The sequence below is a fragment of the Podarcis bocagei genome (assembly GCF_964188305.1).
Source record: "Podarcis bocagei genome assembly, chromosome: 14".
NCBI lineage: Eukaryota > Metazoa > Chordata > Lepidosauria > Squamata > Lacertidae > Podarcis > Podarcis bocagei.
In genome coordinates, this window is record NC_138139.1 from 12,150,072 (window position 1) to 12,177,361 (window position 27,290).

The 27,290-nt window shown below is 46.1% G+C and overlaps 1 protein-coding gene across 7 annotated transcripts in view; it reads right to left on the reverse strand.

The window, feature by feature from the left end:
- The window catches only part of DMXL2 (Dmx like 2), a 100,476-nt gene that overhangs the window by 39,513 nt on the left and 33,673 nt on the right, over positions 1-27,290 (reverse strand). For all 7 annotated transcript variants that reach the window (XM_081169948.1, XM_081169946.1, XM_081169949.1 and 4 more), the window contains exons 9-23: positions 23,683-23,857; positions 20,885-21,127; positions 18,053-18,330; positions 17,154-17,847; positions 16,284-16,405; positions 14,854-14,943; positions 12,510-12,627; positions 11,000-11,119; positions 9,030-9,257; positions 6,852-8,528; positions 5,319-5,429; positions 4,464-4,633; positions 2,208-2,305; positions 1,402-1,567; positions 561-825 (exon numbers count right to left, since the gene is read on the reverse strand). In XM_081169948.1, the coding sequence (XP_081026074.1) occupies positions 561-825; positions 1,402-1,567; positions 2,208-2,305; positions 4,464-4,633; positions 5,319-5,429; positions 6,852-8,528; positions 9,030-9,257; positions 11,000-11,119; positions 12,510-12,627; positions 14,854-14,943; positions 16,284-16,405; positions 17,154-17,847; positions 18,053-18,330; positions 20,885-21,127; positions 23,683-23,857 (4,555 nt within the window). The remainder of the gene's footprint in view (positions 1-560; positions 826-1,401; positions 1,568-2,207; positions 2,306-4,463; positions 4,634-5,318; positions 5,430-6,851; positions 8,529-9,029; positions 9,258-10,999; positions 11,120-12,509; positions 12,628-14,853; positions 14,944-16,283; positions 16,406-17,153; positions 17,848-18,052; positions 18,331-20,884; positions 21,128-23,682; positions 23,858-27,290) is intronic.

The window sequence follows — 27,290 nt, forward strand, 5'->3', positions numbered from 1 at the left end:
TTTGTTCTCTGCAAGTTTCTATTTTATTGGTGTTATATTTTTGCTGCAAGTTGCCTTGAGGGTCTTTTTGGCACAGGGCAGTGGAAAAAACCAACCAACCAAGTGCTTTTAATAAGTAAATGAAATGAAGCAGCATTCCTTCCAAGACTGAGGCTTTCCTAACAATCTGAAACAGTGGCGTTGCGGCCTTTGGGTGTGGCACAGAGGGTGAACATAAAATCCATTGCATCAACCTAGCCTTTGCTGCCAACACTGCCAGGCAAGTGTGGGGCACGGAGGGTTCGCAGGGCCACGGTGTGCCACTTGTGTGCCTGCGCATGGGGGTGCCGAACTGGCCAACACGGCCCTTGGCAGGTGAATCCTCTCAACGTTGGCCGGGCAGCCATTCAGTGTGGGTGCTGGGGATATAGCGGCACGGCCAGGCCCAGACAAGGTGGGGAAGGTAGGGGATCCCTGTGGGGGAACGCCTGGTTCGCATCCCCTCCAAATTGTGCGCCCGGGACTCGGCCCAGCTGCCCCTCCCCCAGCACGCTACACCCCTGATCTGAAACAGTCTTTACCTGGGTTTTCATCATCTTCCTTTGGTGTTTGTTCCAGTAAAGTGTCGAGTGCTCTAGTGTACTCTTTCATTACCCAGTAGGAAAGACTTCGCAGGAAAGGGTCCGGGTGCAGTTTTGCACAGCTGAATCCACTTCCATCTTTCTCACAGCCCAATATCTTCTCATAAAGGATGGCTGTATAGGTGGAGGAGATCTCAAATTCGGATTCATACAGACGAGCGATAACCATGGCTAGCTGGATGTCTTCCATCTTCTCAAGACACACCTGTGGAGAAAACGAACATCAAGGTTCCATAAGCACACATATTTCTGCGTTTATTTATTACGTGTAGGGTAGGTTGCAACGAATATAACACCACGTGAAAAACAGTTTAAAACAATTTAGAGTCGCAAAAGGAAGATGGGTCCAAGTTTTGAAATGTCAATATAAATGTAAAATGAGTGAAATGTATAAAATGAGTGAAATGTACATACTTGAAAAGTATAAATAAATAAAATTTGGGAGAAGGGAAGAGACTATAGTCATACCTTGGAAGTCGAACGGAATCCATTCTGGAAGTCCGCTCAACTTCCAAAATGTTCAGAAATGAAAACATGGCTTCTGATTGGCTGCAGGAAGCTCCTGCAGTCAATCGGAAGCCACGTTGACCGTTCAGCTTCCAAAAACAGTTTGTAAACCAGAACACTCACTTCCAAGGAGTTTGCGGCGTTGGGGAGCCAAAACGTTCGAGAACTAAGCTGTTCAATAGCCAAGGTACGACTGTACTACAGATATATGAATGAACAGAAGAACCTATAAACCACCACAACAAAAACACCCATGTATTTGGGGCAACAATACCTCAATAGCATCCTTTAGTGACCCAGCCAACAAGAAAAAGGCAGCTGACTGCTCAAAGCGCTGTTTCCCCAGCAAAGCAAAAGCATTTTTCAAAGCTGCTTTGCGCCATCTATCTTCACTGAAATTATGGCTGAAGAACTGTGTCATTTTCTCATCATGCTGAGACCTGTGTTGGAAAACAAAGGGAGAGAGAGAGATTTTCATTAGGGCTGCACCTTCTATGCACATTCACCCAGAGGTAAGGCCCATCAAAACTCAGTGGGACTCACTGCTGAGTCAACGTGAAGGATTGCACAGGACGCAGAGTATCAACTAGAAAAGTGGCACAAGCCCCCGTAATTTTATACAAGCTTTCGCCTATATCCTAACTGGGTTTTTTTTCGAGGGAAGGTAAGATAAAGGTAAAGGACCCCTGGACGGTTAAGTCCAGTCAAAGGCGACTATGGGGTTGCAGTGCTCATCTTGCTTTCAAGCTGAAGGAGCCGGTGTTTGTCCACAGACAGCTTTCCGAGTCATGTGGCCAGCATGACTAAACCACTTCTGATGCAATGGAACACCACGACAGAAACCAGAGCGCATGGAAATGCCATTTACCTTCCCACCGCAGCGGTGCCTATTTATCTACTTGCACTGGCGTGCTTTCGAACTGCTAGGTTGACAGGAGCTGGGACAGAGCAATGGGAGCTCACTCCGTCGCGGGGACTTGAACCGCCAACCTTCTGATCGGCAAGCCCAAGGGGTTCAGTGGTTTAGACCACAGCGCCACCCGCGAGGGAAGAAGGAAAGGCCAAGTTAATGGAACTTACCGAAACAGACCCCACACCACTGCTTTTTTCTTCATCGCGAGGTAAAATAGCGCAGCATCCAAGGCATCGTTGTTCCTCTGAAATGCTGCTTTTGCAACCTGTCGTATTTAGGGAAGAGAAAAAGGAAAAGAAAAGTCCACAGTATCACAGAGAGTAAGGGCTGCAAGCAGATTAAACTACACAAATTGCAGGTGGTCTGCAGCTCTGCCTCTGGCCTTTCACCCAACCAACCTGCCTTCAACTGCTTTCCCTAAGCAGCAAAAGGGCATATTCCCATCATTGTTTTGTCTTCTTTCCTAGAGGCAAAAAGGTATGGTGCCTTCACTGATGCCATTACCTCTGTCGTATCTGCTTTTCTCAAGATCCTAAATGAAATAGCAAACTAATAAAATGCTTTGATTTTTGTCAATAATAGTATCCTGCTCTCTCCTGCTTCCCACCCAAAAGCCTTTCTGCAAAAGGAAAGCAGTATATCAGGGTAGGTAGATAAACAATAATAATTGACTGGTTAGCAGGAATATTGATCCTATTCATGCTTTTCTGAATACAGAGAGAGTAATTGAAATATAGAAATTGATATAGCTCAGTGTTGGACAAAATAATACCGTAATATGAAACATTTCTGAGCATATTGGATAAGCTCAATGAAAATGTCAACACAATGTGTGGCAACCATGAAAAAGGCAAAAAGGGATGGTTTGGAAAGAAACGGAAAATAAAACTGCCAGTATCATAATGCCATTACACAAACCTATGGTGTGACCACATTCAGAATAACGTGTTGAGTTCTGGTCACCTTATCCCCAACAAAGCTATTATAGTGCTATAAAAGGTTCAGAAAATGGCAACCAAGATATCAAGGGGATGGAAAGACACAGTCATTATGACTAGTAGCCACTTAGAGATCCATCCTGCATGAGGGGATGTACAATTTACAGTGGTACCTCTGGTTACGTACTTAATTCGTTCCGGAGGTGCGTTCTTAACCTGAAACTGTTCTTAACCTGAGGTACCACTTTAGCTAATGGGGCCTCCCACTGCTGCCACGCCGCCGCCGCCCGATTTCTGTTCTCATCCTGAAGCAAAGTTCTTAACCCGAGGTACTATTTCTGGGTTAGCGGAGTCTGTAACCTGAAGCGTCTGTATTCAGCTTTATTGGATGCCCCTGAGTTCTAGTATGAGGAAGGGAGGCAAACTCTGTACTTCATCTGCATCAGGAATAGTTTTAAATACCTCTGCCACATTCCCACTGCCCAAACACCCTTGCCTTTTTTTGGCAAAGAATAGTCCCAAATGCTGTAATGTTTCCTCAATGGCGAGTTGCTCTAGCTTTATTATTATTATTTATTGAATTTATATACTGCCCTATAACCTGTGGTCTCGGGGAGGTTCACAGAATAATATATTTGGTCTTGTGTTTTGAACAATTCCGTACCAGCTCAAACTTGCTTCGGGGAAGAACTTTGGAGCTTTATGACTGTAACTCCAACAGCAAATCTATTTAGGCTCAGAATAGTCAAAGGGCATTTTCCAGCTTAACCACAGTTCTATAGCCAATCTCTTCAAATGGCAGCCTGTGATCATGTCTTGCATGCCTGCATTTAAGCTGAGAATAGACAGGGGAAGTCCATTTTGACACATTCTTTAAGAGTTCTCTTCCCAATTCTCACACAATCCCAATAGCTTAATCTACTTCTGCCAAACTACAAGAGCCTCAGGGATGCAATTTTCCCAAGCTCCTACATAAGCGTTGCCATAAGCTCTAATAATAATAATAATATTTTTTTATTTATACCCCGCCCTTCCCGGTTCAGGAAACTGGGCTCAGGGCGGCTAACAACAAATTTAAAACACTTAATTGGTTCTACAAAGAAAAAAGAAAAAGAAAAAAGCATAAAATGTGGTATAAAGCTTAAATAACAATAAAATAAAACATAAAAAATCAATTTAGGGGGGAAATCCATCCCCCTAAATTAGTCCCACTTGGGCCAGTGAGGAGAGCAGGGGAGAACCAGCTGTGGGATCCCAGAGCGGGCAATCTTCACAAAAAGGGGAGGGGGAGGGAAGGCCCCTTTCCAGCTCTACAATATCCTTTTTGAGGTGAGGCAACCAAAACGATGCCCAGGATGCCGAGTGAGGTCACACCATAGATTTGTATAACAGCAGGATGAGATGCCTCACCACAATGTAACTTGGAACAAGGCAGATTCAAAGGCTCATGACCTTCCAGTTATCACCAAGAATGGCTCAAATTACCTTCTCCATGCACCTTCGGAGTGTGTTAATGTTTCTGACCCACCAGCCTATACCCATAGTTCTTAGTTCGGACCACTGGGGGTCTCCTCTTTGAATTGCAGGGATCATGTTGATTAACTCTTCCTCTGCCTCCGAATGAAAAGCCCAGGCAAAGTGGCAGGTAGAAACACCTAAATCATAGCACAGGGAAATCACAGGCACAAGGCAATTACAACATGGTGAATTAGATCAGAAATAATAGCCTAGGGGGAGGTGGGAGCATGTTTGACTTACTGGATTTAAAGCCACTGGGGACAAACATTCATAATTTGTTAAGAATGATGCAAAAAGTTCATTTTGTGCAATTTTTGGAACAAGCGTGCATTCAGAGCTTTAGAATTCAGAACATTAATTTAAGAAAAACTGAGTGTGGCCACCTCCAATTCCACCAATCTAGTGAATAAAATTGTCATCATAACACTAGTATATCTCGTCCTTTTCCCTACCCAAGGAGTCCAGGGCAATAAATAAATAAAAAGGTTAAAGCAACACAACTAAAAATAATATACAAGATATTTAAAATATTTAAAAACAATTATAAACATCTAAATACCAATCCCATAGTCTCACTATTAGTAATTCAAAGTTCCTAGTATCTTTCAGCCACTAAACACCTTTTAAGCAGAATGTTTCTAAATCCCCCCGAACTTGAATAATAAAGGAGGCACCTCAATGCCACAAACAGGGAGCCATCACCAAGGAGACCCTGCCATGGGTCAACACCCAACAGCTCACAGTCACTAGATGACCTATTCTTCCCATTGCTTGCTGCTTCTTAGAGTGATTCGCAACAGGCAGTTCGCACCAAAGAATTACCTTGATGAAGCAGCTGAACGCGATATAAAGGTGGGAGTGATGTCAGAAGGCATGTATGCAAACGCATAGCTAGCAGGTACCGCAGGCCGCATTCATCTAAAGTTTCTCTCCCTGTGAAAACGCACCAAACGGTTAAAACAATACACACAGGTGTCCATGTTGCTTAGTTACAATATTCATATGAGGCCTTTTCAAACAAAAGGTTCTAAAAACAATTTACATATGGAGGGCATAGCAGAATATTCAAATGCACACAACCATAGTGTGACCTTATAACCCTTGATAGCTTCACACTTGGCTTTTTAATTATTCCAGATACTTGAAATGTTTTATAATGTGATGCCAATAAAGGTATCTGATTGACTGATTTGGGGTAGGTTTGCGGGTTTGGCAGAAGGAGATAGGATCTGCCCATGCGATGCCCACCTGGTGGAAACTCTAACTCACATGGCCCTTAAATGTAAAATGTCTGATGATCTCTGCCAACAATTTCTAGACCATCTATGTATTCCAAAATGGAAACCAGATATGGAGGTTATGCGCTTCTTATTACAGGGGAGAGACCAGGAGCTCACCAAGACAGTAGCTAAGTTCCTCTACAGTGGTGCCCCGCAAGACGAATGCCTCGCGAGACGAAAAACTCGCAAGACGAAAGGTTTTTTCGTTTTCGAGTTGCTTCGCAAGACGAATTTCCCTATGGGCTTGCTTCGCAAAACGAAGCTTGCCCCCGCACCCCAGACCTCTTTTGAAGCAAGGGGTGGCGGGGAGAAGATCGCTTCTCCCCGTTGCCAGCCCCGCAATCTCCGGGGACAGAGGGGAAGGCGCGCGAGCGCCTTCCCCTCTGTCCCCGGATCCCTTTTGAACCAAGGGACGTCAACGGAGAGAAGCGATCTTCTCCCCTCCGCCCCTTGCTTCAAAAGAGGGGACAGATTCTCCCCGCTGCCCCTTCCCTTGCTTTAAAACAGGTCCGGGGACAGAGGGGAAGGCCCGCGGCGCTTCCCCTCTGTCCCCGGACGGTCTCCATAGGAACGCATTGATTGATTTTCAATGCATTCCTATGGGAAACCGTGCTTTGCAAGACGAAAAACTCGCAAGAAGAAAAAACTTGCGGAACGAATTAATTTTGTCTTGCGAGGCACCAGTGTATTTAATTTTCTGTCGCTACAGGATCCTGCCCTTGCTGGAAACCCACAGAGATGAGGCAGATTGCTCGCCTCTTCTGCCCTTTGGCGGGTGACAGTGCCGTTGGGGTGGCGACAAGATCGCACTGGCCTATCTATTCTGAATGTATTTTGAATGTTCTTACGTGATGCCGACAAAGGTTACTTGACTTGATTGACTGATTGATTGCATGTGGGATGTGTGGGTGGGCCCAAGCAGGATATATTTATGAAATATATTTATCTAAAATAAATTAGAGGTCAAGAAGAACACGCACACTAATTTAAAAATGTCTTGCACCACTTCCTAAATGTCGCATCTTCCCCTATTGCCTCAATAAGCATTCCACGAGAAAGTGGGCAAGTTGTTTACCTGAGTAATGCTTATCTCTGTTTTCATCAAGCTCAGTGCTTGTGGTAGCAACAGTGTCTGCTAAGGCGACCAAGAACATCTGCTCAAGGCGAGTAAGTCCCGGTAAACTTGAGTGCATTAGATGGCTTGAGAGGACGCTGGCATGCTCTCGCCCAAAGTAAGTCGGACCGTACTGAGACAGGTTGATGACTTTGGATTTATGCTCTCTCCTTTCTGGCTCAAAATCAATGAAGTCGTCCGTCGTCACCTGCTGAACCTGGAACAGATCTGAATAGTGATCCTCTGGCTTCCTTTTGGCATGGTCTTGTGAGCCTTGGGGCCTTTTGGTCGCTTCCTCCGTTTTGTACGTGGAATCCTGGTCTGCCGAAAGCAGCGCGTACAATGGCAATGGAGGGATAGAGTCGATCTCTGTATAGTCTCGCGTCCCCTCTTTCCCCGTACTGACCGCGTCCTTTGCGGTGCTGCCACTTACACTGATGGTGCGAGAGAGGTGCCGTTTGGAGCCGCCGTCGGCCGACTCGGGGTCTTTCACAATGGCAACTTCCCCCGCAATGCATTTCACCAAATGCGAAAGAATGGCTTTTGCTCTGCGGACTTTACCCAGGTCCATCAGCTCCAAGAGCTGGGTTGGGTGGTACTGCGGGAGGGTAGGAGAAAGGACGTGGGCGGCTTCAAAAAGCCCGCCATCTTGAATCACAGTGGGGGTTCCGAAAACATCGTCCACAATGCCTGCTCCGTCAATGATACTGGTTTTCTTGGCCATCCAACTGGTCTTCAATGGATCTTGCGTGGGGGAGTCTTCGCCGAGGAAACAGTCGCTCTCGCTGCCCCCCGATTTCATGGCATGCTTCCACTGTGCATAGACGTGCATTTCACAGTCCATTCCCACGACCAGTATCCCATCTCTTACCCAAGACAGAGAGACTGGCAATGAAGGGGTGCCATCTACAGAGGACACCAAGTCTATGGATCTCAGCAGCACCCATTTGGACCTTATGCCTTGCTTTATGCTACCACCTAGTGGTAAAGTAATGACTGCGACACCCTCTTTGCTGCTGGTTTGCTCAGTCACAATTCCCGAAAGTCGGCCGTACATGAATATATTTGCACCCATGCTGACCGTCAGAATATGTGAGCCGTCTTCTTTCGAAACCCAGTCCAAGTGGACCAGATGCTTGGTGTTTGGCATCAGGTGACGGTCCTTATTCAAAAATACATCCATTTTACTATATACAAATAAATTGCTGTCCACGCTCACTCTCGAGTCAAGGACGCTCCCGACTTCCACTAGATCGTCCAGGTGAATCGTCTGCTCCAAGACCCATTCCGACCCTCCGGTGGATTCACATTCAAATATACAAACGTGCATAGAAAATTCTTTGGAAACAAAACCGTTGTGTTGCATGGGCTGTTTGTATGCCACAGCCAAGCGCCCCGTATAGGAGCAGCTGACAGCAACAGGCCTTCCCGAAATGCCCACTGTGCTGCTGTCGTCTTCTTTCGAATCGTTCATTAAAGGCCACTTCTTCCAGTGATAGGTTTCCTTCGTTTCGTTTCTGCTGTTCACCACCGTCTCTACAGAGCACCTCCAGAACCGGACTCTGTCATCCGAACAGGAAGTAACCAGCAAGTAAGGTGCAAGGCAGACTGGGTAAATTGATGAAGAGCTCAGGTGTCCTAAATGAATCAGAGATTACTATTATTATCATTATTAAAAATTGTATACCGCCTTTCATTTGAAGATCCCAAGGTGAAACAGCATTTACATGACACAAACACAGCCTCCTAAGAGAGCCCGCAAAAAGTTACTAGCCTGCTGATTTGTGGCAGGTCTGTGGTCCAAAAGAGTGAAACTTACACCCTCTTGAAATTTAAAAAGCTTTCTCCATCTAGGAAATGTCTGCAGGCAACTGGCTATTTACAAGCCTGCATGAAGATAGATCTGTTTTGATTTCTTAGCAGTATCGAACATTTCAGTCTCCAATCCATTTTGTTCCTAATTCACGTTTCTAATTCACAATATACAAGAGTGAAAACTACATCCAAACAATTTTTTTTTTTTTTTTTGTATCTATAGGGTTACAGCGGACCAATGAATGCAGAATTTGCCAAAAGTCTCAAGACTGGTAACCAAAGTTATAGGAACCAGTGTAACTAAGTATTGAATCGTCGTCTTACCTGCAGAAGGAGTAGCTCGTACAACTTCTACACCAACTGGAATATCCAATGGGCAACTGTAGACCAGGCTAGAACTCAAAATAAGTTTACTAGCTGTCTGAAGATTAGCAACAGATGAAGAACGGGGCATGGGTGCTGCACCTGGCGAGGTATCTGGAGATGAGTCGACAGTCTGTTGCCCAGGTATGCCCAGCTGGTTTCCTGATGGTTGAACTTCAGCAGACTTTGCTTTAAAGATGCATTATTACAAACAAAAAGTTCAGTTTGTTAATACGGACATACTTCCCATTTAAAACATAGGCAAAGATTTGTTTAGATATAGCATGCAGGGTGAAAAGCTTTAAAAGAGGATTAGACATATTCATGGAAGACAACACCTTCAATGGCTGCTAACCCTGATATATGTTTTTTGCCTCCAATGTTGGAGGCATAGTATGTCTCTGAACAGCAGCTGCTAGCAATCTCAAGTGGACAGAATTTCCCTGCTAGGATCTCTTTGCACACGTCTATCAAGCATGTCCACAGACAAGCGCATGAACTGAAATAAGGAGAGCCCTGCCGCTTCAGGCCAAAGACCCATCTAGTCTATCATCCTGTTTGGATGGGAAGGCAGGATCTGAGTGCAGAGGTATTCTATTCATGTTTGCTCAGAAGTGAGTTGCAGTCCCACTGTGCTCAATGGGGCTTACACCCAGGTAAATGTGCATCAGATGGCATCCTACAATCCTTAGCATTGTCATTAAATCCCACTGAAGAGTCCACGGTTCTCAACCTGTGGGTCCCCAGATGTTGTTGGACTACAACTCCCATCATCCCTGAGCTCTGGCCTTGCTAGCTAGGGGTGATGGGAGTTGTAGTTCAACAACAACTGGGGGCCCACAGGTTGAGAAAGGCTGAGTTAGGAGCATGTAACTTAATGCATCTGATCAATTTTATGCAGCCTGACCACACACAAGCTTAAGAAGCATGAAATAGGTTTCCTGACATGTCACTACTGTGATTAAATGCTCACAAATGTTACACAAGTGAATAATTCTAACACACTGACAGCAATGCAGCAATTAAAAAAAATCAGTGTGATATATCTCTTGTGCAAACAGAGACCCCTTGCCTAATAGGGCTGGGCAATATCAGCTTTCCAACATTGCAATGTATCACCAGCCAAACATCGTGGTGTAGTGAGACATTGCAATGTTGAAAAGGGGAGGAACGAGCAGCATTGGCCCCAGCCCTGCGAGGCACCAGGGTAAAACTGCTGCCACTCTCGCTGCTGCCTGGTGCAGGGAGGAAGGGGCGAACAGAGAAGGAAGGCAAGCCCCACCTGCGATGAAGGCGCCATCGCCCTCAAACCGGTCCTGAACGACGTATCAATACATCGCCCAGTCCTATGGCCTACATAGGTTGTGCCACTGAAATGGGGGGGGGGGGGAGGTGTCAGTCTGCGCACAGAGCCATGGACTTGCATGCAAAACAACCCAAGTTGGAGGAACCACCAGAACATATTTAAAGGGCCTTTACAGGAGGAGGAGAGGAAGGGAAAGTTTTGTTGCACAAGCAGAAATGCCTGCAATGATGGAACACTGTTCTTAATGTGACACTGAATACAACCATTGGCTCAATGAGTTCTTTATTATCTATGTTGAATTTCCAGGATGAGAGTGGCTCTCCGGGATTTCAGACACAGAACGTTCCCGGCTCCACCTGGAGACTGAATCTGGGGCCTTTTGCATAAAAGGCAAATGCTCCACCACTGAGTTATTCTGTAGCTCTGCTTGTCTTGAGGCTTGGGTGGTATTTGCAAATTCTGCTATTGAATTGTTACTGGGCTTTATACACTGTCTTATTAGCTGTCTTAAGCAGCCTTGTGTGCTTTCCCCCAGCTGCAAGGCAGGATTTTAAAAAATGCCTTAAATCAACCAGCGCATGATTAGAGTAAAAATACATGTTCATCTGGAAATTTCTTCACTCACCTACACATGCTTGAACAGATTTAAGATGCAGATGCCACATGTGAAGTATGGAACACCCATTTGTGTCTTTTTCGATTACAACTAGATAAAACTTTTCGGAGAAGGGTGGTGGCCGATAACCTGTCCAAAATCAAAACCAAATATTAATGGCAAGCTGGAATTTCAATGTAAGTGATATTTATAAGCAAACAAACAAACAAACAAACAAACCTATAGCTCAGCCTTCCTCCCAAAGATGCCCAGGGCGGCAATGACATTTTATTAAACATGGACCATGCTGTAAGGGTCATATTAAAAAAAAAAATACCACTTTCTGCCACATTTTAAATACTGTAAATCATTAAGCAATATGTTCATGGTACATAAACCTAAAAGTGTACGCAAGAAAGAAAAGTTAAACCAATCTGATTTAAAAACAAAAAAACACAAAACCTGCTAGTATTAGGCTGAAATTAAGTCACAAAAACTCAGAAAACCTTCTGACTTCATTGCTCCAAATTTGGGGACACACTTTCAAATTCCATTTTATATTTTGGAAGTGAAGTCTCATCTGAAAGTTGAGTGTTTTAGGCTTGTTGACAACTTGTGTATTATTTTAGCACATTTCAGTACAAAATGTTGTAGTGCGTGAATTGTCAGAAACCGCTCAATGTTAAATACCGTTACAAGTTTTCTACCAAAAGCTACCAGATACTAAATACTGCATTACCAACTAGCAAAGGATGTCAAATCAGAAATATATTGGAAATATATGGAGAATGTCCTCTGAATAGCCCCAGCAGCTGCCAAACCCTCACTGCAGATACCTTTAGGGGAATTTTGGCTCTACGTACTATTCATTCTTCAAACGAGCTACAATTCTCAGAGCAGTTTAACAGTCAATTCCTCTTCCCAGGGAACTCTGCAAATTGTAGCTCCATTTTTTTTTTGGGGGGGTGTCTCCTAACAACTCTCAGAGCCATTAACAAACAGTAGCTCTCAGGATTCATTGGGAGAAGGCATGGCTGTTTCAAATGTTATGGCAATGCTTATAAAAATAGGCAAGTAAGTGGGAACATGATAAAAATGTAAAAAAATGATGCATAGGCTGGGGGTAGAGAAAGGCATTTATCTCCCTCCCTCCCCCATAATAGGACCCAGAACCACTCAGTGAACAAGGGAAAGTAGATAGTACTTAGTTCAACTATGGAATTTGCTACCACAAGATATAGTTTCATAACAGCCACCAACTTGGAGAGCTTTAAAAGAGGATTAGACAAATTCACGAAGGATAGGGCTATCCAAGGCTACTAGCCCCAATGGCTAGGATCTTGGCTGCTGGAGCGCATGAACAGAAAAGGAAGATGGCGGTCACGTTTGGCTTGGGGGGATCTGGCTGACCTCTGTGGGAAAAGGATGCTGGATTAGTCGATCCCATCCAGCAGGAGATCTTCCGTTGCCTCCCAGGGGCAACATTCCTTAAAGATTCCTTGCTTATGAATAAGAGTAGAGTACGAGTGCTTCACTATACCTTTGGAGGGCTGGAAAAATATCTCGGTTTCTTTCAGCTCCGCATCCTCTTTATGCGGTTTGTATCCCAAAATGAAGTCCTCTTGAAAGACGTGAAGCAATTGCGTGTTTGACCCACACTAGAAAGAGTGTTAGACAGAAATCAACAGCTTTCCCCAAACAGTTATGCGCAAGAACGTTCAAGGTATCCAATCATATTCCATGCGCGTTGTATCATCAGCTATCACAGGTGTGGGGTAGCTTTGGCCTGCCTGGTGCTTGCTGAATTACAGTTCCCATCAGCCCCAGCGATCATGGCTGAAGGCCAGGAGTGATGGGAGTTGTAGCTAAGCAACAGCTTGAGGACCAAAGGTTTCCCATCCCTTGATCTACATAGAAGGCAGCTCTGGCTTCCATCCAGAACAGCCGCCACATGGTGCTTGGTGCCTTCAGTGCTGTTCCAGCTCCTCATTCCTGGGATTTTCACTTTGTTTTCTAAATGCACAGCAGTCTTTAGGCCAGTCTTCATCAAGCAAGCGCCCCCCAGGTGCTGCCGCACTCTGACTCCTATCAGCCCCAGCCTGGTCCCTGGCAGGACGTCCCAGACTCCTTTTGATCTCCAAAGTGGAAAGGGCAGGATCATTACCATTAGAAAAAGCTTTGGGAGTCGTGCATTTCAGCCCGACATAGGGAATCTAAAATGCTGCTCAAAAATCTGCGGCAGGCTTGCTACAGAAGCAGAGTAAGCTCAAAGCTTTCTTTGATTAATTACGCAGGATGTGTTCCGTTGATTAATTTAACACAGTAGGGAACAAAATTAATACTAAATCCCATTGGAGATAGACAAAAAACCTAATGCACTAAGGACTTCCTTTTGGAGGGTTTGGTTTGAGGATTAATAAAGGAGCACACTATTCTGCCAAGGCCTAAAATTTATAAGCTGGCTATAATGGTGCTAAAATCCTTGGGGAATCCCAACCCCTCTCCCTGAAAACTCCTATGCACATTTATTCTAAACATGCAGGTCCCAAACAAGGAACATAATAAAGCAATAATATTATTTTTTAATGGAAAATGCAGGATAGCAATTATTTAAACGTTTGTAACAAAGAGATTTCCATGCCATTTTGTAAACAGACACAAAATACAGAGAGACCAAGAGCTCATTCAAACTAAATAAATAAATATTCTGCTGGAAAACAGCAGGATAGAAAGTTGTCACGATTATGTGTGCAATCTGGGAGTAGGTCCCATTTAGCCCAGTGGGATTTATTCCAGAGTAGATGTGTGCAGGACTGAACTGTCATTGGACATAATCATCTGTAGCAGCTACCAGATGGTGGCCATTATCTTGTAATTTGAGGGTGGGTGGAGGTGAATGTATGTGTGAGTGAGAGTTAGGCCCCATCTGCACTATACGTTTAAAGCAGATTCATACCACTTCAAACAGCCATGGCTTCTCCCAAAGAATCCTGGGAACTGTAGTCTGCTAAGGGTGCTGAAAAGTTTTCAGGCGACCTCTATTCCCCTCCCAGAGCTACAATTTTCAGAGTGGTTTAATAACCAATCGCTCTTCCCAGGGGTCTACGGGAATTGTAGCTCTGGGAGGGGAATAGCACCCTCCTAAAGGTAAAGGACCCCTGGACGGTTAAGTCCAGTCAAAGGTGACTATGGGGTTGTGCCACTCATCTCGCTTTCAGGCCGAGGGAGCCAGTGTTTGTCCACAGACAGCTTTCCGGGTCATGTGCCCAACATGACTAAACCGCTTCTGGCACAACGGAACACCGTGACGGAAACCAGAGTACACAGAAATACCATTTAGCTTCCCGCCGCAGTGGTACCTATTTATCTACTTGCACTGGTGTGCTTTCAAACTGCTAGGTTGGCAGGATCTGGGACAGAGCAACAGGAGCTCACCCCGGCGCAGGGATTCAAACCGCCAACCTTCTGATCAGCAAGCGCAAGAGGCTCAGTGGTTTAGATGATAGCGCCACCAGCACCCTTAACAAACTACAGTTCCCAGGATATTTTTATTTTGGCAGGGAGCCATGATTGTAACATGAACGTTGCTTTAGATGTAAGTGTCCTAAGTAAGGAAGCCTCTGAATTTTGTGTGGCCGGTATGTAGCATACCGCGCAAAAGTCTGTTGCACCTATTTCTCTGGCCCATTTCCCCCCTGGCCAACCCACCACCAACACATGCCCCACTCTCTACCCACAAAAACTGAGAAAGGTTGCCCATCCCTACTGTCAGCACGGATTCCTGGTTTTTAATCACCATCTCCCCACTCATGGTCTTTAATTAACAAGCAAACAAGCACCAGGCATGGTTAAATGACCCATTAGAGGGTTAACTAATTTTTTACCTGGTCGGTTATAGCATCTAGTTCAATAATGCATCCCGGCCGAGCTGTTGATTGCTGGCTCACAATGTTAAAAACTTCACCGATGAGTTTCTGAAAGAGAAGGGAAGTTGGGAGAGCATTTGTATTTCGAGCTAATAGCTGCAGCTGAAGTTCCACTGGTACCAATAGCATCCGGGTGACAAATAGCCACTTTGTGCCGTGGACCAGCATGGGGGTTTGGCTGACCTTGCTCTAGATCATCATGGTTTTAGTTTGCGTGTGGTCTGATGTTTAGAAAATAATGCAGCCGCTAGTATGAATTCTCACTCTCTTTGCAACCTGATCGTACAGATTGCACTCCCCCTTTAAGTTCTATCCTTAGGTTATGAATAAAGGTAACAGTAAAGGGACCCCTGACCATTAGGTCCAGTCATGGCCGACTCTGGGGTTGCAGAGCTCATCTCGTTTTACAGGCCGAGGGAGCTGGCGTACAGCTTCTGGGTCATGTGGCCAGCATGACTAACCAGAGCAGCGCACGGAAACGCCATTTACCTTCCCGCCGGAGCGGTACCTATTTATCTACTTGCACTTTGACGTGCTGTCAAACTGCTAGGTTGGCAGGTGTAGCTTATGAATAGCTGCCATCTAATCAGTACTTGTAATTTTACAGAAAGGTCACTGAGCAGGGACGGAGGTTACCAGCCAAAATAGTTGCCCAAGATGCCTCTGTTGTCCTCTTTGGGAAGCATATACAAAAGTTACAATACATTTTCAATCAATATATCTGCCCCACAGACACCTCTGTGATGGTGGTGGCATTAAAAAATCCTGTACATATATGTCAGGGAACTGCCACCAGAGGCACGGGAGAAGGAGAGGGTCTCTGATTCTGCAGGGGAAGGTCCAAGCGCTAGAGGGAGACTCAGCAGGGAAGAAGGGGAAGAGAATGAGTGTAACACCAGGGACCCAGGAGAGCAACAGGACCCGGAGGTGCAGGGGCTCCAGGACTCTTCGTTGGAAGTTAGTGAGGAGAGCCCAAGCACCCCGCTGCCCACGCCCACCCTGCGCAGGAGACTCCCGCGCAATGAGAGGCGGAGACGATTGGGCGTCAAACAACTCTTATGTTGGCAACGCTTTAAGAAACGCCCACAGTCAGATTCTACGAGTGACTAAGGGCAGCCACGCAAATATGGGCTGCGTAGTCCGGAGGGTTTAACCAGGCAATCCGATGCTCAAACGGAGAAGGATTACGCACGAGTAACTCCCAACCACTACAATATATTTACAGGATAAGTGTGTGGGGGGGGAGAGGTTCTTCTTTTTTAGCTCTTGTTATATTATGTCTTTTGTGTTTCTGTACTGGAAACTGCCCTGTGATCTTAGAATGAAAGGCGGTATATAAATTTAATAAATGATAATAAAAATAAATAACAACAGCGACAACTTCTTACAGAGGATCCTGGGTCGCTCAGTTCATCCAAAAGTTTTCGTGCATCCACCACAGCTTGGTATAGCCTCAGGTTTTTGCCATCCGATGCCACGAAACAGGCACTCGCAGAATTGCAGTAGGTACCTAATTTAAAGGCAGGAGTCAGTTTTTGACATTTAATGTAAGCTATATGTTTTAGCAGTTATGGTTGGAGAGGCATTAAGCAGTTTCGTAATATTCCACCAATGCGACAAATTCCCTGTTTAGGGAAGTTTTTAATATTTAAAGCTGTATTGTTTTTAACACTTGATTGGGAGCTGCCCAGAGTGGCTGGGGAAACTCAACCAGATGGGCGGGGTATAAATAAATAAATTATTATTATTATTATTATTATTAAGAATGTTGCTGCAGTCTCGCAACTTCTAGCTGAGTTTGAAATAAGGCTGTTTTGCAGGAAGTGCTTGTCTACGCCCTTCCAACATTTAACAGATGAAAAGGGGGGAAACCGTAGCCGTTGAAATTAACACATCTAAGTTAGCCCTGTCCATTGGTCAACCTGTGTAAAACTTAGCTGGATACAACCTGATGACTCAAAGCTCGCCTTGAAGGAGAGAGGCACAATTGCCACGCCACAGACCCATTTTCTGCACTAACTGCTTGCTATGCCGCTCGAACACCCAGGGAAATAAAACTTTCAACTAGAAGGGTTTACCTTTTCATATAACTTCCGAACTAAAATACAGAAGAGCATTCCCCCAAGGGGGGACTAAAATAAGAAGAAATATTTTTGGAAGTCGGGCAAAGTCATGGCTCATAAAGGTTATCTTCTTCTTTTTTAAAAAACAAAACCTGGCTTCTGTCAAGTTTTATTGTATACAACAACAGCACTCACCGAGACAATAGCTAGGAATAAGAGTTGGGAGCCAGGCCACATTGGAGAAGGCAGAGGTATGGAGAGAATTGATACGAGCCAATTCCGATACTCCACCCGTGTACGACAAAGGCCCAATGGGGTCCACGCGCCACAGAATCAGCTCGCTGTAGATGGCGTTTGGATCGTGGAATGTAAGCGTCGCTGCGTTCCTAAACTGCTGCCTGGAAGAACCTTTCAGGTGCCTCATGGGGTCCATCATTTTGTTCAAGCCATCAGAGTCCCATGGCTGACCGGCCTCCGGGGTCCGCAGGGTGTTGTGGTGGGAAGACGTCAACAGGAGCGGGAGCACCGAGTGGCAAGCGAGGTCGTTGAGATGAAAGCGGTGCCCGCAGTACCTAAACTTGTGGGTGACTGTGTGCACCGTCGTGAAAGCAGACTTGTCCGCAAAAGAAACCGCCCACTGGTTGAGCGAGCCATCTATGTGCTTAGAAACCATCATGACTGTGGGCACCGTGATGTTCGCGTTGAAGCTGTCCTGGGAGCATCCCGGCCTCCATCCAGACAGGCTGTCGGAAATGCTAGTTCTCTTCTGGAGCAGCGCCTCGCTGATTTCTTTCGCAGACGTAGTGCAGGCATACATCATGATGTTTTTGCTAAGGGAGCTGGCGTCGCCGGAGGGAAACGCGACAGGGATCTGAGAAGAAAATGAAACCTAGAGGAAAGGGAAGGAAATAAGGCGAATGTGTTAAGGCAAATAGTAATATTTCTATAGGAAAGGTCCCAATTTTCCCCTGCCCCAAGTATATGGGGTACCTCGGTTGTCGAGCGTAATCCGTTCCGGAAGACCATTCGACTTCCGAAACTTTCGACAACCGAGATGCAAAGGGCCACTTGCAGTTTCCATTGAAACACTATACCTGAACTTGCCGAAAGATCCCTGGATTATACTCATCCAAATATTTCACGTGCCACACTAGAAAGGTGCCGTCTACGGGATGGATGGTAAAGAGCATGTCTGGGTTCTTGTTCCATTCCTTAAGGAGCAATTCAATTTTCTTATCTAACAAGACAGTGGGAAGCGGCATGGGCGAGGCAGCTGGTGAAAGGATTTTGGGGCTCCCTTCTCTTTCCCCATCTTCATGTTCTGAGGATCCCGTGCCAGTCCCCGTCTCAGACTCTCTATCTAAAGACAATTCTGGAATCAAAGGTAAAATACATGAAACAAAATACATTGGACCAGTTTGCACATCAAAGTATTTTCTTGTCAGCATCGCCCTAGAGCCAGTGCGCCAACTGGACTTATTTATGCACCTCAACCCCGACTGGGCTAGGCGAGCTGGGTAGCACTGCCAGAGACCTCCTTTCTCACAGGAACAGGTCACAGTGCTGTGGACTCGCAGCTTAGAGCTGAGAGCACCGGATTCACTGTCTCAATACTACAGTCGTTGCGCAGCAGAGTTTTGCAGAGTCTTGCAGAGTATAAACCACTCGGAGAGCAGCTCTGTAAAATATCTTCCTTTTATTCTGTAACTACAACTATGATACAAAACTATATACAGAGCTGAATATTCTAAGCATAAATCAATGCTACACTGAGAGTCTGCAGCTGCTCTTAGCAGCAACCTTATCTCTAGGATCTCCAACACTCTCCGATACACTGACTGACTGACTCTCCGATACACTGACTGACTGACTCTATCTCACACACACAGATATGTTGCTGGGCAGAATAAGTAGATAGGCAGGACACGCCTCCTTCTCTCTGGAGAGTCAGCAGAGACCATCAGGAGATGATCAGGAGATTCTTGGGTATGGGAGGGGTGAAATCTCCTCATTTCTTACCCTCCAAGATAAATATAACTTGTGTTTTATTTATATGTTAGATGGTCTACTGTGTATTTTAGACCAGGGTTTCCCAAACTTGTATCCAGCTGTTATTGGACTACAACCTCCATCATGCCAGTGGTCAGGGATGATGGGAATTGTAGTCCCAAAAAATAGCTGGAGGCCCAAGTTTGGGAAGCCCTGTTTTAGACTGCCTACTGTAAACCACTTAAATGATTTTTTGCTGTAGTAATAAGCAGTATACAGTGGTACCTCGGGTTACATATGCTTCAGGTTACAGACGCTTCAGGTTACAGACTCCGCTAACCCAAAAATAGTACCTCGTGTTAAGAACTTTGCTTCAGGGTGAGAACAGAAATCGTACTCCGGTGGCGCGGCAGCAGCAGGAGGCCCCATTAGCTAAAGTGGTGTTTCAGGTTAAGAACAGTTTCAGATTAAGTACGGACCCCTGGTACGAATTAAGTACTTAACCTGAGGTACCACTGTACAAATAAAATAACTGTGTACAAACCAACAGTATGCAAATAAAAGAGGAGTAGGGAACCTGTGCCCTTCCAGATGCTGCTAGACTCCAGATGTCTTCTATGCCACTTGAAGACGTCTAGGTCATGAGCAACTAGAAGGTCTAATAAAAAGCAGCAACTGTAGTCAGCCCGGCCAACGGACAGGGATGATGGTAGCTGTCGTTCAACAGCAACCAGAGAGCCATAGGTTTCTCATCCCTGGTTTAAAAACAAGCCATGTTTTAGCGTGAAGAAGTAGCGGGCTTGTGCTTACTGCTCAGAAGTTCTCACAGCACTCCAAACCCGCTGCTGCCACAGGCAAAACAAAACAGAGCCTGGTTTGTTGTGTCATCTGAACCTGGGTTGATGGTTTGTTTCACCCAAACCATGAGTGGTAAGGCAAACCCTGCTGCTAGTCGCTGATACTGAGAAGAAGAAGAAGAAGGGGAGGAGGAGGAGTAGTTTGCATTTGATATCCTGCTTTATCACTACCCTAAGGCGTCTCAAAGCGGCTAACAATCTCCTTTCCCTTCCTCCCCCACAACTAACACTCTGTGAGGTGAGTGGGGCTGAGAGACTTCAGAGAAGTGTGACTGGCCCAAGGTCACCCAGCAGCTGCATGTGGAGGAGCGGAGACGCAAACCCGGTTCACCAGATTATGAGTCCACCACTCTTAACCACTGCACCACACTGGCTCTCCTGAGGTGGATGGGTCAGTGGCCTGACTCAGTATAAGACAGCTTCCGGTGCTCCTTGGCAACATTTTGTGGTCCCCTAGTTCCTTCCCTTACCAACTATGAGCTGGGGATAGTGAACAGTTGCAGAACGACCTGGTCTAGCTACTCATGTGCTGCTACCTACAAATTAGGAAGTCTTTCTCTTTTAGAGGAAAATATTCTGTGTAGACTGTACCAAACTACCCTTCTGACAACGAAACAGCATGCATGAGGCACAGTACAGTGGAACCTAGGTTCTCGAACGCTTTGGAACTCAAACATTTCGGCTCCCGAACACCAAAAACCCAGAACTAAGTGTTCTGGTTTTCGAATGTTTTTCAGAAGCCGAACGTCCGATGCGGCTGTCGGTTACTGTGTCCGGGGCGCCTGCACCAATCAGAAGCCGCGACTTGGTTTTCGAACGTCGAACGGACTTCCAGAACGTATTAAGTTCGAGAACCAAAGTACCACTGTACATCATTTTGAAAGGAAGAAAAGAGTCTTTGTTACATCTCTTAAGTCATTTACAAGAATTGCTATAGGATGCTAACAGAAACATCCCACAAGTTGTGGTGATGACTACCAGTTTGGACAGTTTTAAAAGAGGATTGGACAAATTTACCCACCCCCATTCTAAATACTCATCAAATGCAGACATCAAGGAAAAGGAAGCCATGCTACTAACCGTGGTCAAGTTTCATCAGCAAACCTCTCTCCCTCTCCCTCTCTCTCTCTTCCTCTCTTTCCTCCTCGTCAGCATCTTCTTCTGCTTGTTTCATCTGTTGATCTGTAAGCTCTCGTAGGTGTTGCATAAAAATTTCAGTCGAGGATGTAAAATGGAATTCTTTGTTATTTAGCCAATGAACCACAAAGCCTTCGTTTCCTTCATCCAAGTGAAAAGCCGTCTTGAGCAAAGCTGGCGGAATGTCTGGGGAAACAAAACCATTTTCCCTCAAAGGAAAGAAGTCTAAGATATTTAAGAGATGATTTATATTTCTGCAGGAAAGTGGTCTTGCATAAATGACTGTAAAGTTGAGGAATAGAAGATGTGTGCTATGTAAGATGGAACTAAACCATAGCATGGAGGGTCATTCAAGAACTGTGGGCTTGGCAACTCTCTCTCGGCTTCATTTTCAGTTTGCAATTCAATAGGTAAAAGGTAAAGGTAAAGGACCCCTGACAGTTAAATCCAGTCACAAACGACTATGGGGTTGCGGCGCTCATCTCGCTTTCCTGGCTGAGGGAGCCAACGTTTGTCCGCAGACAGTTTTTCTGGGTCATGTGGCCAGCATGATTAAGCCGCTTCTGGTGAAACCAGAGCAGTGCACAGAAACGCCGTTTACCTTCCCGCCAGAGTGGTACCTATTTATCTACTTGCACTTTGATGTGCTTTTGAACTGCTAGGTTGGCAGGAGCAGGGACCGAGCAACGGGAGCTCACCCCGTCGCGGGGATTCGAACCACCGACCTTCTGATCGGCAAGCCCTGGGCTCCGTGGTTTAGTCCACAGCGCCACCTGCGTCCCTTTTAATGTAATAGGTAAATATAGCTAATAATTGGTAAATAAATAATTGTTTTATTTGCATCTGTTCTCTAAACCAGAATCTGGAAATCCCCTTCTAATGTATAAAGTCCTATTCTGGTCTGGAGGGCAAATACAAGCCAGAGTTTTCCAGAAAAATATGTGATGGGGAGCTGAGGAAGCACGCAAGCCTCCCTCCAGAAGAATCAACTGAATAGCGCAATATTTCAGGACCCATCCTACTCCTGTATTGTCATTTGTTTCAGTTGTTTTTAATTCTGGATTTTAAATTGTTGCAATCCACACCAGAACCAGCTGGCAAAGGACTGGTAATAATAATAATAATAATAATAATAATAATAATAATAATAATAATGATGATGATGATGATGATGATGATAACAAGAACGTTAACACAGAAATAACTGCACAAAGGGTCCCTTAAATAAGCCGTGTTTCTAATGTGCACCACAGAAAGGAAATCCAAATATACATATGACAAAACATTTAGAACAGGCCAAGATAACATTTGTTAATGTGGGGGAAAGTGCTTTCCAAGAAGTACAATTAACAATGTCACCATAAACACTGTTTTCTTTAAACATGCACAAGCTTCAGGCAAGGAGCCCAAAGCAAGGAAAACACACATCATCTTTCTTGGCATTTTCACACAGGACAATAGGGATGAAATAATTAATCTAATTCTTTCTAAGCCCACTTTGCTCCATTTCCACATTTAATTTATATAACTTATTTTTAGCTCTCCTCAGCCAACCCTCAAACTTACAATCTAGCAGACACAACACATAAGGAAAATGAATATTTTTTGGGGGGGGTGCGCACTTGTTACTTTAAGCTGAGAGCCACACATCAACTTTCAGGTAAGTGTGCTAAATGAAGGACAGATGAACTCCAAATCACACATTAGTCAAGCATGGGATAAATTCCAACTTGCACATTAGTTTAGGATAGCCTTTTCCAACCTGGTGAGCATCTCCAAGGCCACGTTCCTGGATTCCATCCCTACACCACTCAGCATGGTCATGCTGGCTGGGGCTGAGTGGAGTTGAGAGTCCAACATGGGTAGGCAACCTAAGGCCTGGGGGCTGGATCCGGCCCAATCGCCTTCTCAATCCGGCCTGCGGACGGTCCGGGAATCAGCATGTTTTTACATGAGTAGAATGTGTCCTTTTATTTAAAATGCATCTCTGGGTTATTTGTGGGGCCTCCCTGGTGTTTTTACATGAGTCAAATGTGTGCTTTTATTTAAAATACATCTCTGGGTTATTTGTGGGGAATCAGAATTCATTATTTTCCCCAAAAAAACATAGTCCAGCCCCGCACAAGGTCTGAGGGATAGTGGACTGACCCCCTGCTGAAAAAGTTTGCTGACCCCTGGTCCAATAGGTAAAAGGTAAAGGACCCCTGGACGGTTAAGTCCAGTCAAAGGTGACTATGGGGTTGCTGCGCTCAACTTGCTTTCCGGCTGAGGGATCCGGCGTTTGTCCACAGACAGCTTTCTGGGTCATGTAGCCAGCATGACTAAACCACTTCTGGCACAACGGAACACTGTGACGGAAACCAGAGTAGACGGAAATACCATTTACCTTCCCACCACAGTGGTGCCTATTTGTCTACTTGCACTGGCATGCTTTCAAGCTGCTAGGTTGGCAGGAGCTGGGACAGAGCAATGGGAGCTCACTCCGTCGCCGGGATTTGAACCACCAACCTTCTGATCGGCAAGCGCAAGAGGCTCAGTGGTTTAGACCACAGTGCCACCTGCGTCCAGAGAGTCCAATAACCTCTGGGCAGCTCCACATTGACGACGCCTAGTGAAGGCTGGCCTAGGAGGTGCAGATCAGGTGAGTTTGCATTAGAATTTGGAAAGATTCCATTCCTCAAGGTCTCCCTAGGACAACCTGTGGACCAAGTTCCCAGGAAATGAATTGCTTCTCTTTTTACCTGTGTTCGGGTTGATGCTTGCAGTTATGTGGAAATGGCAGAGCGCGTTAGCGTGGTGGGAAATGTGCCGCTGAACCTCGTGTGTTCCCAGCTGATCAGGGAGATCCTCAGTGTGAGTGATCAGTACGGAGGACCTTCGCTGACCCTTTCGCATGTTTTTCAAGTGATGAATTGTCTGAAGCAGGAGAGAGAGTGAAAGAGAGAGAGAGAGAGAGAGAGAGAGAGAGAGAGAGAGAGCGCACACATAAGGCTGGCCTATTATGAGGAGAACTCAACCATGGAAAACACAAATAGTTTCTCTTTCTAAAATTCGGCAGAACTAACAATAAATCCCTTCATTTCCTCTTCTAGTAGAAGAAACCTTTAAAAGCTTGGTACATGACTCATTTTTATTTAATTTTAACTATATAAATATATATTTTAAAAATCTGTCTCTTTCATGAGATCTGTTCCATATGGTATTGAAACTAGGTCTTTAGTGTGCTAGTACCTACTTTGGAACTACTTTCAGATACATAATGTCTTTAGAGTGTGATTCCATTGTAATATTAGCTATAAATGACCTACAATGAGGTCAAAAGGCAGCATATAGATTATTATTTTTTGGTAAGTAAACAAATTTAAACGTATGCTAAAAATAGAATGCAGTGATTGGGCTTTCCCCTTTAGGGTCTTATCTGCACTGTGCACTTAAAACAGTACCATACCATTCAGGGTATCCCCCAAAGAATTCTGGGAAGTGTAGTTTGCTAAGAGTGCTGAGAGTGGCCAGGACTTCCCCATTCCCCTCACAGAGCTATAATAATAATAATAATAATAATAATAATAATAATAAGAATAAGAATAAGAATAAGAATAAGAATAATGATAATTTATTATTTATACCCCGCCCATCTGGCTGAGTTTCCCCAGCCACTCTGGGGAGCTTCCAATCAAGTGTTAAAAACAATACAGCATTAAATATTAAAAACTTCCCTAAACAGGGCTGCCTTCAGATGTCTTTTAAAGAGAAGATAGCTGCTTATTTCCTTCACATCTGAAGGGAGGGCGTTCCACAGGGCGGGCGCCACTACCGAGAAGGCCCTCTGTCTGGTTCCCTGTAACCTCACTTCTCACAATGAGGGAACCGCCAGAAGGCCCTCGGTGCTGGATCTCAGTGTCCAGGCAGAACGATGGGGGCGGAGACGCTCCTTCAGGTATACAGGACTTTAAGGGCTTTAAAGATCAGTATCAACACTTTGAATTGTGCTCGGAAACGTACTGGGAGACAATGCAGATCTCTCAGGACCGGTGTTATGTGGTCCCGGTGGCCACTCCCAGTCACCAGTCTAGCTGCCACATTCTGGATTAATTGCATTTTCCGGGTCACCTTCAAAGGTAGCCCCACGTAGAGCGTATTGCAGTAGTCCAAGCGGGAGATAACTAGAGCATGCACCACTCTGGCGAGACAGTCTGCGGGCAGGTAGGGTCTCAGCCTGCGTACCAGATGGAGCTGGTAGACAGCTGCCCTGGACACAGAATTAACCTGCACCTCCATGGACAGCTGTGAGTCCAAAATGACTCCCAGGCTGTGAACCTGGTCCTTCAGGGGCACAGTTACCCCATTCAAGACCAATTTGCAGAGTGGTTTACCATCCAATCCCTTTTCCCAGGGAACTCTGGGTATCATAGCTCTATGAGGAGAACAAGGGTTTCCTAACAACTCTCAGCACCCTTAGCAAACTGCACTTCTCAGGATTCTTTGAGGGAAGCCATCACTCTTTAAAGTGGCTTGATACTGCTTTAAATGTATAGTGCAGATAGGGCCTAAGATTCACATCCAGTTGTGTACTGATTTCTACTTTACAGGCCAACAAGAGCAGGCAGGAGTAGCTTTGTTGTTCCTTTGAGAGTGGGATGAAGGTATACAGAAGCACTGCTTTGTCTCACAGCCACATATTTGTTGACTTTAACAGACCTACCGTATTTTTCGCCCTATAAGACGCACTTTTCCCCCTCCAAAAATGAAGGGGAAATGTGGGTGCGTCTTATGGGGCGAATGCAGGCTTTCGCTGAAGCCTGGAGAGCGAGAGCGGTAGGTGCGCACCGACCCCTCTCACTCTCCAGGCTTCGCGGACCTCTCCCCAAGCAGCGGGAATGCTCCCGCTGCTTGGGGAGAGTTGCCGGCATCCCGAAGCCTGCGCGCGCTGATCCCAGCGCCGGCAGGCTTCGCGGATCTCTCCGCAAGCAGCGGGAACGTTCCCGCTGCTTGGGGAGAGTTGCAGGCATCCCGAAGCCTGCCCGCGCTGATCCCAGCGCCGGCAGGCTTCGCGGATCTCTCCGCAAGCAGCGGGAACGGTCCCGCTGCTTGGGGAGAGTTGCAGGGATCCCGAAGCCTGCCCGCGCTGATCCCAGCGCCGGCAGGCTTCGCGGATCTCTCCGCAAGCAGCGGGAACGGTCCCGCTGCTTGGGGAGAGTTGCAGGCATCCCGAAGCCTGCGCGCACTGATCCCAGCGCCTGCAGGCTTCGCGGATCTCTCCGCAAGCAGCGGGAACGTTCCCGCTGCTTGGGGAGAGTTGCAGGCATCCCGAAGCCTGCCCGCGCTGATCCCAGCGCCGGCAGGCTTCGCGGATCTCTCCGCAAGCAGCGGGAACGTTCCCGCTGCTTGGGGAGAGTTGCAGGCATCCCGAAGCCTGCGCGCGCTGATCCCAGCGCCGGCAGGCTTCGCGGATCTCTCCGCAAGCAGCGGGAACGGTCCCGCTGCTTGGGGAGAGTTGCAGGGATCCCGAAGCCTGCCCGCACTGATCCCAGCGCGTGCAGGCTTCGCGGATCTCTCCGCAAGCAGCGGGAACCACCGCTGGGCTCCCACGGCTTGCAGAGAGCTGCCTGTTTGCGGGCTGGGGTCGGGGGAAGCTCGGGCTGCCCCAGCCCCGCGCCTGGGGGGGAAATATTTTTTTTCCTTTATTTCCCCCCAAAAAAACTAGGTGCGTCTTATGGGCCGGAGCGTCTTATGGGGCGCAAAATACGGTAGCTCTCCAATGCTTTTACGGAAGGAGCGGGGAAACTTTTTCAGCCCTAGGGACCATACTTCGTCATAGGCAGCCTTCCAGGGGCCACATGGCATTGGGGGGCGGGGCCAGAGCCAAAGTGGGCGGAGCAACAGATGTGGCTTTTGCACAGTAGGCTACATTCCAAGCATTCAGGTAAGCAGCAGATATCATCACAGTTCAATGACATAATCCCAGGCAAGCAAAAGAACTTGAGGAGGGAACAGAGCACAGATGGGGAGGGGGCTTGGCCTGAGGAGAGTCCTAAGGGCCAGACAGCAAGCCTTGCAGTGCCTTGCAGGATGTTCCAGTCAAAATATAAAATTCCACGTTTGATAGGTGAGCAAAGGGTTAAGACACATGGAATTCCTGGAAATTCCTAGAAGGCACTCTTGTGAGGTCATAGCCTGTGCTTACCCTGGTGGAAAGGGTAACAATAGGAAGATAATTCTTATCACTTCCTCCCAGCTGGTTCTCATCATGCAACTACTGTATAGGAATTGAATGCAGGGTCTATGTGTTCCTGAGCGCAGGCACCATCTTTGCTCTAAACCAGGGATGTCCAATTCCCAAAAGACTGCA